General features: G+C 47.0%; 1 protein-coding gene across 2 annotated transcripts in view; it reads left to right on the plus strand.

Moving 5' to 3' along the window:
- The first annotated feature begins 674 nt into the window (after positions 1–674).
- CD99L2 (CD99 molecule like 2) overlaps positions 675–13,047 on the plus strand; it is an 87,954-nt gene continuing 75,581 nt past the window's right edge. For both annotated transcript variants that reach the window (XM_081041979.1, XM_081041980.1), the window contains exon 1: positions 675–824. In XM_081041979.1, the coding sequence (XP_080898105.1) occupies positions 758–824 (67 nt within the window). In that variant the 5' untranslated portion in view covers positions 675–757. The remainder of the gene's footprint in view (positions 825–13,047) is intronic.

A 13,047-nucleotide genomic window follows, 5' to 3' on the forward strand; every position in this document is an offset into this window, starting at 1 on the left:
GAATGGGCGGGCAGCCAACGGTTCTGAAAAGCAAGCTCCGCTACAGCGACTGGGGCAAGTGCGCCGGTGCTCTGTCCTGGAGCCGCAGCTGGGGAGGTCCCTAGGGAAGAGCCTTTTACAGGGATCACACCAGTTAAAAGGGGAAGAGCTCTGTCCAAGAGTCACCCAGCTGGCAGAGCGCACCTGGCGTGTGCGCTGCCTCGGGTCCTGCCACAGCCCGGGAGAAGTCTGGCGCACCGGGTGGAAATCACCACACACTCTCATCGCAGGCGCCTCTGACTGCCCCAACACTGTTGAGTTACTGCTCCGGGCCAGCAGGGCCCCCCTCTAAGACTTCCATTTCCAGGACCATGGTAGGAAGGGGCCTGTGGGCCGCTCGCTGGCACGGGACCCAACCTAGACCACCCCATCCGCTGGGTGCCCGCGCCTCGCACACCAGCCCCGCCCTCAGCTGAAGACCTGCCTCCAACTGGCGGTCCGATCCCTTGCGCAGAGGCCCCACCCCCGAGACTGCAGGCTCGCCCCATCTCTTGTGCGGCTGCCGCAGCCCTGCTCGACCTCACCTTGCCTCAGCCTGGCGCGCCCCCCGGCGCCAGTGCTCATGCGCGCTCTCCTGCTCTCTCTGGGCGGGTCCTGCAGTGGCAGCAGGGCTCCTCCTCCTGCCGCTCCTCCTCTTTCCCTGCTCCTCCCCAACTTCCCCCTCCGGCGTTCTCGAGCCAACTGTGCTCCTCCGGGCCCCCTCCACCTGCTCCTAACCATGGTGGCCTGGCACTCGGCGTTCCTCGTTTGCCTCGCTTTCTCCTTGGCCACTGTGGTCCAGAGAGGTAAGGAGGGAGGGGGGCACACGGGGACCCCACCCTGGGGGCCCGCGGGGCGGGGGCTCTGCGCCCCAGCGGCCTCGTGGTGCGCATGAGCGACCTGGTGCCCGCCCCTCGGGCCTGCGGCGTAGCTAGCCTGCGGGTGGTGGGGCGGGGGTACGAGCCAGGATCCCGCGGAGGCTGAACCTGCTGCGTGATCCACGATCCACGTGGCCGGAGAGGAGGGAGCGGGACCCCTCCTGGTGCGGGGCTGGAAGGAGCGGGGTAGTACCCCCTTACAATCCTGAACGAGGTGTCTCCACTGGTGACAATAGCTGTCCCCAGAGATTGCCTTTGGGAAAATCTTGAAGAGAGCACTCATTCCCTCGAGTGGAGAGTCTCAAAATGTGTTTTGAGGCCACCTGCGACAGAAGCAGCTGGGGAGCTTCGTGGGCACATTCCTCCCCCTTTGTCAGGGTCTCTACGGGGAAGGTGATGTGCAGGCCTAACCAGCTGCTCGGGTGCTCCTGGTGCCGGCCCTGGTTTTCCAGCCATTGGTGATATTTTGCCAAGAAGGAGAGAGAAATTCTGTGGAATCAAGGGAGCAAGTTTCTTAGATCTTGACTACTCAGTGTGGTCCAGGGTCCACACGGCATCGCTTGGGACTTGTTAGGAGTGCAGCCACTTGGGACCTGCCCCTGCCTTAATGAGTCACATTCTGCATTTTAACTACATTCCGGGTATTTTGCATTCAAGCTGGAGAAGCTTCCTCTTAGAATAAATGCGGTCTGTGGTTAAAAATAGGGTCTCCTCCGTGTGTACCAGCACAATCTTCTTACACCTATTTATATCCCATTTCCACATCAGAAAAGGGGTTTAAGGAAAACACTGCAGTTGAGCACAGAATTGTGCTCTGAGCTCCCTGACAACGAAAGCAGATTCAGCTAATGGAAAACAAACGAGCTTAGCTGAAACAAAACTTTGCCCTAGTACTGAGTTCCAGCGAGACTTTTGTTACATATAAGGAACACTGGAAAACGGGACAGCACTAGCCAAGGCAATTTTGCAAAAGCTGCAGAAATGTTTCTCATGTGAGCTGGCATCCTGGTGGGAGGAGAAAACAAATACAAACATGGCAATCTATACAGTCTATTGTTAGAGCTATGAAGAAAAATAAAGTGAGTTACAGGGTTGTTGAATTTTCTGTTTTTTTCCCTTTGAGGTTAACATTTTAATTTTGTGTATGATGCATTTGTGGGGGAAAGTACAATCATTGAATTGACTTGCATCTAATGATGTGGAAAATTTGAATGTGGAAGCACAAAAAAGGTAGAAACATGACACTTGCTTCAAGGCTGTCTTCTGAAATTTTTCACCATGGTATGCACATTGAGAAGGTGAGGAATATAAATGATCAGGTCTCCATTTTTCACCACTATGTGTTTCACTAGATGATTTAGGGGGTGGAGGAAACTGCAAACTGGTGCAACCATTTTACAGATGACAAAATGGAGGCACAGAGAGGTGAAGTAACTTGCCTCAGGTGGCAAAACCAAGATATGATCCCAGAGTTGTCTGATTCCACAGTCCTTGTTTTTAAGCACTAGGCATATGCCTTTATACGTGGAGGCGGCCTTTCTTCTACCTCTGACTGGCCAAAGCTAAGATATGATCCCAGACTTATCCGATTCCACACTCCTTGCTTTTCAGCAGTAGGCATATGCCTTTATACCTGGAGGCAGCCCTCCTTCTACCTCTGACATGGCCTTGGGCACGTTCTCTGAACTTCAGTCAGATTGCTCATGTGTATAATGTCTAACAACTCACAAAGGTGTCTTGAGGGGACCAGGCCCATGTGTCGCTCTCAGGTCTGCAGCCCTGTCACCAGCTACCTTCTCCTGAGTGCTTGCTGTGTGCCAGCACTTCACATTATTGTTTTTAATTGTCCCAGCAATTTTGCTGGCTAGGTATTATTACTCCCACCTTCCACATGAGGGGCCCCTGCTCACATAGCTCGGAAGAGAGAGAGCCAGGATCCTATCCAGATAAGGCAAGTACCCAGTGACCTTAGTTTAATTAAGAAAGCTGAACCAGAAGAAGCTTTGGCTTCAAGGTAGGGACCCAGTTTTCTGGATCTTTTGTGAAAAGTATGATGACAAACACAGGCTGTGCGTTTGTGGCTTTCCTGCAGGGGTGCAGGCAGTTTCAGAATGGCTGTGTCAAAATGAAGACCCACAAAGCAGGTGCTCAGTTAGGCACCTGCTGGCTCTCCTGGAGCGCCGAAGTGGTGAATTGGGGGCGGGGGACCTGCCTGAGAGCCACGTTATTCTGTTCCGGGTGCTCAGCAGGGAGATGTGACTACGGAAGCCCGACAGGCCTCAGAAAGGGCACCCAGCCTCGAAGCATGATCTGTGAAATCCCTGCAGATGCTGGCAAGTTGATGCAGACCTTAGGCTCCCAGGAGTTTAAAAGGGCGGTTAACAAGTCATCCCTGTTTTAATTACAGATAGGGTTTGAGTCCGCTGTATATTTTACTACTTTGGGAAACTCCTCCGAGGACAGGTCTGTTGCCTTCAGGTACCTACAGAAATGGAAAGCTGTTCTTTTGAACAGTGGGGATCAGCTCAGTGGTGCGGGTGGGTAGTCATAACGAGGGCTCCATTTCCCCAAATGTCTTCCATGCACTAGGTCCTTAGTGCCTCACACACATTCCCCCCTCCTAACTACCCTGAAATGTTGGTACGGTGACCCCTCTCGTCTCCTGAGGTCTATAATGGCCGTTTGCCTACAGCCTTGAAAATAACTAAGTGGTAATCCATATCACAGATGAAAAACATGTGGTCCAGTGAGGTTTAGGACTTCAACTCAGGTTTATTTGAATAACCAAAGCAGGGGCCATGAATACAGATACTTCCAGGAATGAGCCAGTTCAGAGTAATATGAGAAGTGATCAATAGTAAATGTGATGAGAGTGCCTACTCCCTTCAAAAGAGGTAGCCCAGCCAATGGAGGGAGGGTGCAAGCTTCGGTGCAAGCATGCCCAGCACTACTACAACCGGGCCAAGTCACTTAACTGCTCGGTGCCTTGGTTTCCTCATCTGTAAAATGGGTATAACCGCACCATCCAGCTTATGGGGTTGTTATTAGTTTTAAATGAATGCAGTGAGCAAAGCACTTAGCAGAGCACCTGGCTCCAAGTGAGCTCTGTGTTACTAATTCACGTCACTGAAGACATTCTAAGCCACATTAAAAAAATGTGCACTGTGCCAACCTTGAAAACATTAAGTGAAAAGCCAGACACAAAAGTCCACGTATTGTATGATCCCATTTATATGAAATGTCCAGAGTTGGCAAATCCATTGAGACAGAAAGTAGATTAGTGGTTGCCAAGGGCTAAGGGAAATGGGGAGTGATTGCTTAATAGGTACAGGTTTCCTTGTGGGGTTATGGAAATGTTCTGGAACTGGCTAGAGGTGACGGTTGCCCAACTTTGTGAATGTACTAAGAATCACTGAATTATACACTTTAAAAGGGTGAGTTGTATGGTATGTGAATTATATCTCCATTAAAAAAATTCACTGTAGTCCAAGCAGAACAAATGAAGGAGATGGCAGCATGTGACCCCTGAGTTTGGATTTGTCTTCAGTGGCCCTTGGACTTGGTTGGGCAGGGGAGAGAGCTAGAGCAGAGTGGGCCCTGTTTGGACTGAGTCCGAGTTGTTCCAAGATGTGTGCCTGAGAAGCCGCAAGCCCAAAGAACACACCAGGTAGCTGAGTGCCAGACATAGGTTTATTGACACATACAGACCAGGGAGTCTCCAGTGGCGGCCTGCCAGAGGGTGGCGCTCTGCACGCCGGCACAGAGGAAGCAAAGGAAGACAGGTACAGCAAAACAGAACATTCCCTGGGAGAAATCATCTGGCAGCTCCTACAGGCCCGCTCTCTTGTACACAGCGTTCCACGGAGCCGGGAGACCTTGCCTGCCTGGCTGCCCGCTCATCTGCCTGTGGGCCAGGTCCTTACAGACTCCAATTGCTGGTGGCACTGGTTAGGGTCCAAGCAGAAACCCTGTGGGCTGACTTAAGCTATTGGGGATGAGTCAGATGGGCCGTAGGGCCAGCTGCAGGATTGGCTCAGAGCTGCTTAACCCTGCTTACCTGAGTCCAGGAATGGTCCCTGGAAAGGTACATCCTGGGCGAGATTGGGGGGTACCTTCCCTTTCCTGGACGGCTCAGGGTTGCCATGATGCACCTTAGATAGTCATTGCATTGTGCTGATGGTCTGCGGACTGTTTGCCTTTCAGTCTCACCTGTTTTGGTTTTTGGCCCCTTCCCCACTGTCACAGGTCACAGCCCCATCCCCTCTATCATTTTGGACACGACGTAACTAAAACCTGCATGTTTGTTGAACAACAACACAGAAATCGCCGAAAAGTCAGTGCGAGCAGGCACTGAGGAAGGGCCGGAAGCTGCTTCCAGTAGAGATGATGGTGATGAGGATGATGGGGCAGTATGGCTGCTCAGAGCGGCATGTCAGGAGGAGCTGGGTTGGGTTCTTGGGAGTTCAGGAAAGATACCTTCCGGGTGCGCTGACTTTCCTGTTCTGGGTTCCTCCCTAACCTGCTGTTGGCACTTTTCCTGCTGCATGTCCAGTTCTGCTGTGCCGTTGCTCTTTGTGTGCTTGGGGCGGCCTGGCTGCAGGAGTTCCTGTCCCTCAACCTGGACTTTTGCCCTCCCTGAGGCTTGGTCACAGGTCCACTGACTGGCCAATCTTGGCTTGCATGTAAAAGCTTCAAGGCCTTCTAAACACCTAACAGAAAAGAGAGGGGAAATCTTTTACCCAGGTGGGTGTTCCGAATGGAGGTAGGTGGGAATAATAATAATAGCTCCTGGAGATGTCCATACCCTCATCTCTGGAACTTGTGACTATGTTAGGTTACATGGCAAAGGGGAATTAAGGTAGCAGTTGGAATTAAGGTAGTTCATCAACTGTCCTTAAAATAAGATTCTCCAGGGTTATCCTGGCCAATTAAAGGACCCTCGTCCTTTAAATATGGAAGAGGGACGTAGAACAGTCAGGATCAGAGTGATGCCATGCGAGAAAGATTTGGCTGGCCTTTGCTGGCTCTGAATATGGAAGAGGCTTCAAGCCAAGGAAAGCGCATACAGCCTCTAGAAGCTGGAAAAGGCGAGGGAGCAGACTCTCTCCTAGACCTTCCAGAAGGAATGCTGCTCTGCCACACCTTGATTTTAGCCCAGTGAGACCGTGTTGGACTTCTGACCTTCATAACTGTAAAATAAAAGTGTGTTGTTTTAAGCCACTAAATTTGTTGTATTTTGTTATAGCAGCAAAAGGGAACTGACAGAGAAGGTGAAAGGTAGATATCAGTGTCCTCTTGATTCTTTGAAAACTACCTTGTGATGTTTCTTTACATTGTTTCAAATTAGCCATTTTCAATCAATCTCCAATGTGCTCTGAATTCAGGATTTTAAAATGTGCAGAAAATCGGATGGCAGTGGTGATTTGGGTGCAGCAGTGAACATTGAGAAGTACCTCAGAATGGCCCTGGAAGGCAGCTGGATTCCTTTAGCTTGGGTTTGATTTAAAATGACTTCACAAGGACATCAGAGCCTATGCCTGTTTCCGAGTGCACCCCATTCTGTATGTCATCTGCAGTGGGGGCCACCGGCTGTCACCCAAGAAGCCTTTTCCACCCCACCCAAGTCCTGATGGCTGTGCCTAAAGCAGGGTGCAGTCTGGGGTCAGCGGACGGGGGGTTTCTTATTTGTCCAGGCCATGCCTGCCTCTTTGCTGACGGGGAGTATGCTGACCTCTTTCCCGAGGCGGGCGCGAGGAGAGGACCAGAGCAGGAATGGGTGGCCTGGATCTCCACTCCATTCAGGCAGTTTTGAGCTCTGTTTTTATTAGTTTTGTACCTAGGGCTGCTCATGAGATGTCAGAGTGTAGTGCAACTTTTTTAAAAAAACAAAAACTTGAAAACTGACTTGCACAGAGAGGAGTGCCCCTGCTCAGTGAACATCTGTTTATAGGAGAGGCTCAACATCTGACTGGCATCGTGAGGTGGTTCTATTTGGGATTATTCTATTTGGGATTATTTTCCAAATTAGAGGTGGTGCCCTCAGCAGGAAGCATTGTGGCAGTGTAGAAGTCATTACCACCAAAATTGTGCCAAGGCACAGACGGGGCTCATTTTGACATTCTCTTTACTTTTATTGCTGCTTCAGCTAGCTTGGGATGATGGAACAAACACAGGGCCTGCATTCCAGTGTGGCCCCACCATTTGCTGGCGACAGTGCTCTTATCTGATCTCTGCTTTGTGGGCCTCTAGAATTGTGCCACTAGCTAATTAATTGCTCATGCAAACAGGCTGTGTTGTCAGGGTATTAGCAAAGTTAGGCTCCCTAGGGGGGGCGATAATGCGAAAGAGGCCACCTGATTCCTTGGTTCTGCTAAAAATCCAGGGGCTGATGTTCATACAGCGTTTGTTGGGGCAGAACCAAAGTACCGGCCGAGTTAGTGAGCTGGGCTCAGTCCGAATGAATGAGTGCAGGAGGAGCTGCCCCAGGAGCAGCTCTTATTGTGTTGCTTTTATATCCCTTTGGGTACCTGCAGGATTATGTGCTCTCCTGAATGAGCCCTCCATTTTTTGCATTTTCATTTGTCATTCAGTTGGCTCTGTCATCTGGATCAAAAAAATGCAAGAATCCAAAGTAGTACCTACAAAGAAACCAACGAAAACCATGTTTTCATCTTTTATGTGTCAAATACGGTATACTGCATGGCGTTGTAGTTTGGGGTTCCCATTAATTCACTCCCAGCACTTTGCTTCCTACCTCTCCCCCAAAACTGCTCCTGGCCAAGGACAGGTGATGTCTTCCGTGTTGCTAAATCAGGTCATCTGACATCTCTGATCACACCGTCCCTCTGGAAGCACTTTCTCCCCTTGGCTTCTGGGAAGCCCCACGTTACTAGTTCCTTGCCTTTCTTCCTCACCGCCCTGACCTCAGGGCTGGTGGTAGTGCCTCAGGTTTAGTCCTTAGTAGCTTAGTCCTCAGGTGGCTTCTTTCCCTGCACTGACTTCCCAGGTGCTTTCACCAGCCTCATCGCTTTACATGAAGTCTGATCTGCATGTTTGTGACTCTTCAGTTTCTTGCCCCAGCGCTGTTCTCTCTTGACCTCCAGGCACCTACATTCAAACTGTGCACCCAGAACCCGGGGTCACTGCAGAAACTCACAGCAGCAGCAGACTCACGGTGGTGCCACAGATATTTTTAATTTTTGAGGAAAAGGCAGCAACGTCTGTCAAACACACAGACTATTACCATTGAATTGGTTGGATCTAACTACTTAACAAATGGAACCGTTAGGTATTTCTTTGGGCCTGGGGTGCTGTGAAAGAGCCCCTGAGACACTAAGGTAAACTATGGTGTGAACCCAACTGGAAGTCAGGGCAGGGGAAGGCGTTGATGTGACCCATACTTGTCAGTAGGTCCAGTGTGTATCTGCTAATGCATACATGAGCAGTCATTGAGCCAGGAACAGTGTGGGGCGCTGTGGGCAGGACAGAGCACAATAAAGCTTGCACCTGCCCTCAAGGAGCTTACAGTCTAGACAGACCTGGAAGCAACTGTACATGGTAACTGTCCTGTGTGTCGCAAAAGAGGTACCATGATTCATTGTTGTGGCAATGCTGTCTGCCTAGAAGACCTCTGCCCGCCTCCTCCCCATGTTGGAAGTTGTTCCTGTCATCTATTGCTGCACGATCAACCGCGGTAAACCTAGTAGCTTAAAACACCTGTTAAACTTTTAAAAAATTGTGGTAAAAAACCATAACATTTACCATTTGAACCATTTTATGGCAACTCATTGGCATTAAGTACATTCCCAATGTTGTATGGCCATCAGCACGATCTAGTTCTACAACATTCCATCACCTAAGCAGATACCTCATAACCATGAAGCAGTCACTACTTGTTCCCTGCCCCCCAGCCCCTGACAACCACTAATCTGCTTCCTGTCTCTACAGATTGGCCTATTCTAGACATTTCATATAAATAGAATCATACAACACATGGCCTCTCACGTCTAGCTTCTTGCACTTAGCATGATATGTTCAAGGTTCATCCATGTTGTAGCATGGATCATTCCTTTATATGGCTGAATATTCTGTTGTACGGAGATATATATATATATATATATATATATATATATATATATATATATATATATATATTACACTTTGTTTATCTATCAGATGATGGATATTTGGGCTGTTTCTACACTTGGGCTATTGAGCATAGTACTGCAATGAACATTTGTGTAAAAGTCTTTGAACACCTGTTTTTTATTCTGTGGACTGTTCACCTAGTGCATGGCCATTTAGGACCTAGCCTCAGAGTCATGCAGCATTATGCCCACTACATTCTATAAGCTGAGTCACTTCAGGATAGTCCAGATTCAAGTTGACAACATATGTGGGCTGACAATTAAGTTCGCAAACTTGTTGCAATAATGTTGCTAACCCTTTTTGATATCAGAGGGATTATTCATTATGAATTTGTACCAACTGGACAGACAGTGAACCAAGTTTACTATTTGGAAGTGCTGAAAAGACTGCGTGAAAAAGTTAGATAACCTGAACTTTTCACCAACAATTCATGGCTCTTGCATCATGACAATGCAGCAGCTCACACAGCATTGTCTGTGAGTTTTTAGCCAGTAAATAAATAACTGTATTGGAACACCCTCCCTACTCACCTGATCTGGTCCCCAATGACTTCTGTGTTTACCCGAAGATAAAGGAAATACTGAAAGGAAGACATTTTGATGACATTCAGAACATCATGGGTAATACGATGACAGCTCTGATGGCCATTCCAGAAAAAGAGTTCCAAAATTGCTTTGAAGGGTGGACTAGGCGCTGGCGTTGGTGCATAGCTTCCCAAGGGGAGTACTTCAAAGGTGACCGTAGTGATATTCAGCAATGAGGTGTGTAGTACTTTTTCTAGGATGAGTTCACAAAGTGAAGTGTCCAACCTCATGTATCCCACCTCACAATGCTCCTATTGTCAAAGAATTTTTAGCCATGATTTAAAACTGACACAGCAATCCACTGAGATTTCAAGGTCCAGATGAAATGGTGCCTCATCCATGGAAGTCTTAACTGTTGTAGCTCTATTACGATGCATACTTCTCTGACCTCTCTGGTTCTTTATGAAAGAATCACCATAATGCATGTTCGTCATTGCAGTGATGAATAGCTCAGCTCCAAGTCTGCCTCTTGATGCCACACTACTGTAATCAGCTGTTGGGTTTTCTCTCCGATGAGGGGGATGGACTCGCTGGCTCTGATGGTCCTTGTATCAGAGATGTTTTATGAGCTTGACCTGGCCTTATTTGCAGAGACTTTCTCCAGGGGGTGGAGGAGGCCTTCTTAGGAGAGTACAGCGCCTCGCAAACAGCTCCCTTTGAAGGCACTTGCAGAGCGTGGGTCTCCAGGGCCTTGGGTAACCCAATTACGGTAGGGCAGCCTGAGGATTTGCCTTTGTCCACCTGCAATGATTTTTACGTGGAGAAGAGTTATGGAGGGCTGAGCACTTTTTGTCCTAGATAGAGACCGTTGAGAGTTTTTCAACCATGGCACTAGTGACATTTAAGATGGGATAATTTGTTGGGAGGGGACTGTCCTGTGCATTGTACAATAATTAGCAACATCCCTGGCTTTTACCCACTAGATGCCAGTAGCATCCCCCCCCGAGTCTTGCCAACCCAAAATGGGTCCAGATAATGCCTAACGTCCCCTGGGTCAGAGATGCCATGGGTTGAGATCCACTACTGTAGACACATATTCTTCGTAATTCCACTCTCCATACTCAGTATTCCTCATGAATCACTCAAGTTTTCTGTGATCATCACATTGCCTCAGGATGGACATGTTACAGTAAATCAGATCACAACCAGTCTTTGTGGATTGGTAGCAGCTTCAGCCGACTCCAGGAGTACACCCTAGACTCTTGGGGAGCGGTGAGCTCATCCTCATTAGATCAGGCACACCGCCAATCTCTTTAGACAGGTATCTTCTGCGTAGATTTCCAGGTGGCTCATCCCATCTTGTGTTGATCTTCATTAGTTTCAATCTTAGATGGGAACCTTGTCTTTTAAAATACGTTTTATGATTTTCTGAGAACCAGTGAAAAAGAATAAATGGAACAGTGAGCCAAAGACTTGACCACGCAATTCATACAAGAATAAATCAAATTGGACAACAAACATGTGAAAAGGCGCTCAACCTCATTAGTAATTGGAGAGATGCAGATTAAATTATAATAACATAAAGTGACATACCCTCCAGTAGGCTAAAAGTTATGAAGTATGGCAATAGCAACTGTTTACATGGTTACAAGAGTATATGTGCTCTTTGTAGTAAACGTGGAAAATGTAGATAGAAATGTATGAGAAAAATGCAAACCCCGTCACTCAGCGTTAACCACTGTTAACATATTGGAATACAGTGTTTCAATAGTTTTTTTCTCTGCGGAAATATAGATTTCACATTATCCTTATTGAACTGTACAGAGGGTGCCAAAAAAAGAATACACATTTTAAGAAAGGAAAACTGTATTAAAATTGTGATACTCAATATACACTGATAACAAAAGATGAATACAAGTCATGTTTGACTTCTGCAATTACAAGAGGTGCTCAAAGTGGTTACCATCAGCGTCCAGACACTTCTGATTTCGGCGAACTACTGCTTGAGTAACGTTGACCAAAGTGTCCATTTGTATACATTTTTTGGGAACCCCTGGTATATATAGTTTTTCCCCTTTATTGTGAGAAATATAAATGCAAGAAAGTGCAAGGCCTTTAATGAATGTGAAAGTGAAAATCTGTGTCATCACTAATCAGGTTGAGAAATAGAATGTTGAACACCTGGGTAGACCTGTGTGTGCCTGTACTGATCACATCACTTCCTGCCCCTCTCACCTCCCCCAGAGGTAACCACTAGCTTGATTTTCATGCAGTCATTTTCTTGCTTTATTTTATACTTCTACCACCTATATATGTGGCTGAAATTATATAGTTTAGTTTGGCCTGTCTTTTAACATTGTAGAAATGGAATTACACTTTATACAAGCTTTTGTGTTTTGCCTCCCCCCCCAACATTGCTAATGATCCGTTATGTGTATTTGTTGCTCATTCATTTTTATTGCTATGCATTATTCCATTGTTTGACTATACCACATGTTTTTCCTTAAGCTGTTCTCTTAGTGATGGACATTTGGCTAGTTTCCACTTTTTGACTATTTCAAGCAGTGCTGCCGTGAATGTTGTTATGCAGATGTGCACAAATTTCTCTTGGGCGCTGGTTATAAAACTGTGTTCTGGGGACCCTTGAAGGGCCCCTGGGACCTTTTCAGGGGGTCTACGAGGTTCAACTGTTTTCATAATAACACTAAGATGTTACTTGCCTTTTGCACCCTTTTCATGAGTGTACAATGTTGTCCAGAGTTGATGTGACATGTAATATCATTGATCTGATGGCCAATGAAATGTGTGCTTGTGTCTTCTTGTGTTTCAAAACTGTCCCAGTTTTAATTTCTAATGTGATAAATATAAATAGATATAACCCACATAACAAAAGTTCGTTGAGATTCTCAGTTTTTGAGTGTATAGAATTCTAATGCCACAAAGTTTGAAAATTGCTGTTGTAGGGTTCTACCTAGGAGTGGATTTTCTGAGGTATGCAATATTTGTAACTTCAATCTCACCAGGTGATGCCACACTGTATTCCAAAGTGGTTGTACCAGTTTATATTCCTATCAGCAATGCATAAAAGTTTCTGTTGTGCTAAAGCCTCACCAACACTTGGTATTGTCAGACTTAGTATAATTTTAGCTTCCGTTGGGTGTGTAATTTTATATTCTTATGGTTTCATTTGCAGCTCTCTCAGTACTAATGAGGATGAGCATCTTTCCGTATATTTATTGTCCAGTTTGATTTCTTGCATGAATTGCCTCGTCCAGTCTTGGCTCATTTTTCTATTATTCTTTTTCTGGGTTCTCACTCATGATGTTTTACTTCCTCTTGTGCTTGGTTAGTTTTGGCTACATACTGCTCATTGCCCTTGAAATACATAGGGCTTCTTGGAAGTCTAGGATAAATGTGGCCTTCTTCCAGAGAAGATTTGTGTTTCATCTTGTCCGGTGCCTGGGGGTGTTATTAGCCTG

Source organism: Rhinolophus hipposideros (assembly GCF_964194185.1).
Source record: "Rhinolophus hipposideros genome assembly, chromosome: X".
NCBI classification, from domain to species: Eukaryota; Metazoa; Chordata; class Mammalia; order Chiroptera; family Rhinolophidae; genus Rhinolophus; species Rhinolophus hipposideros.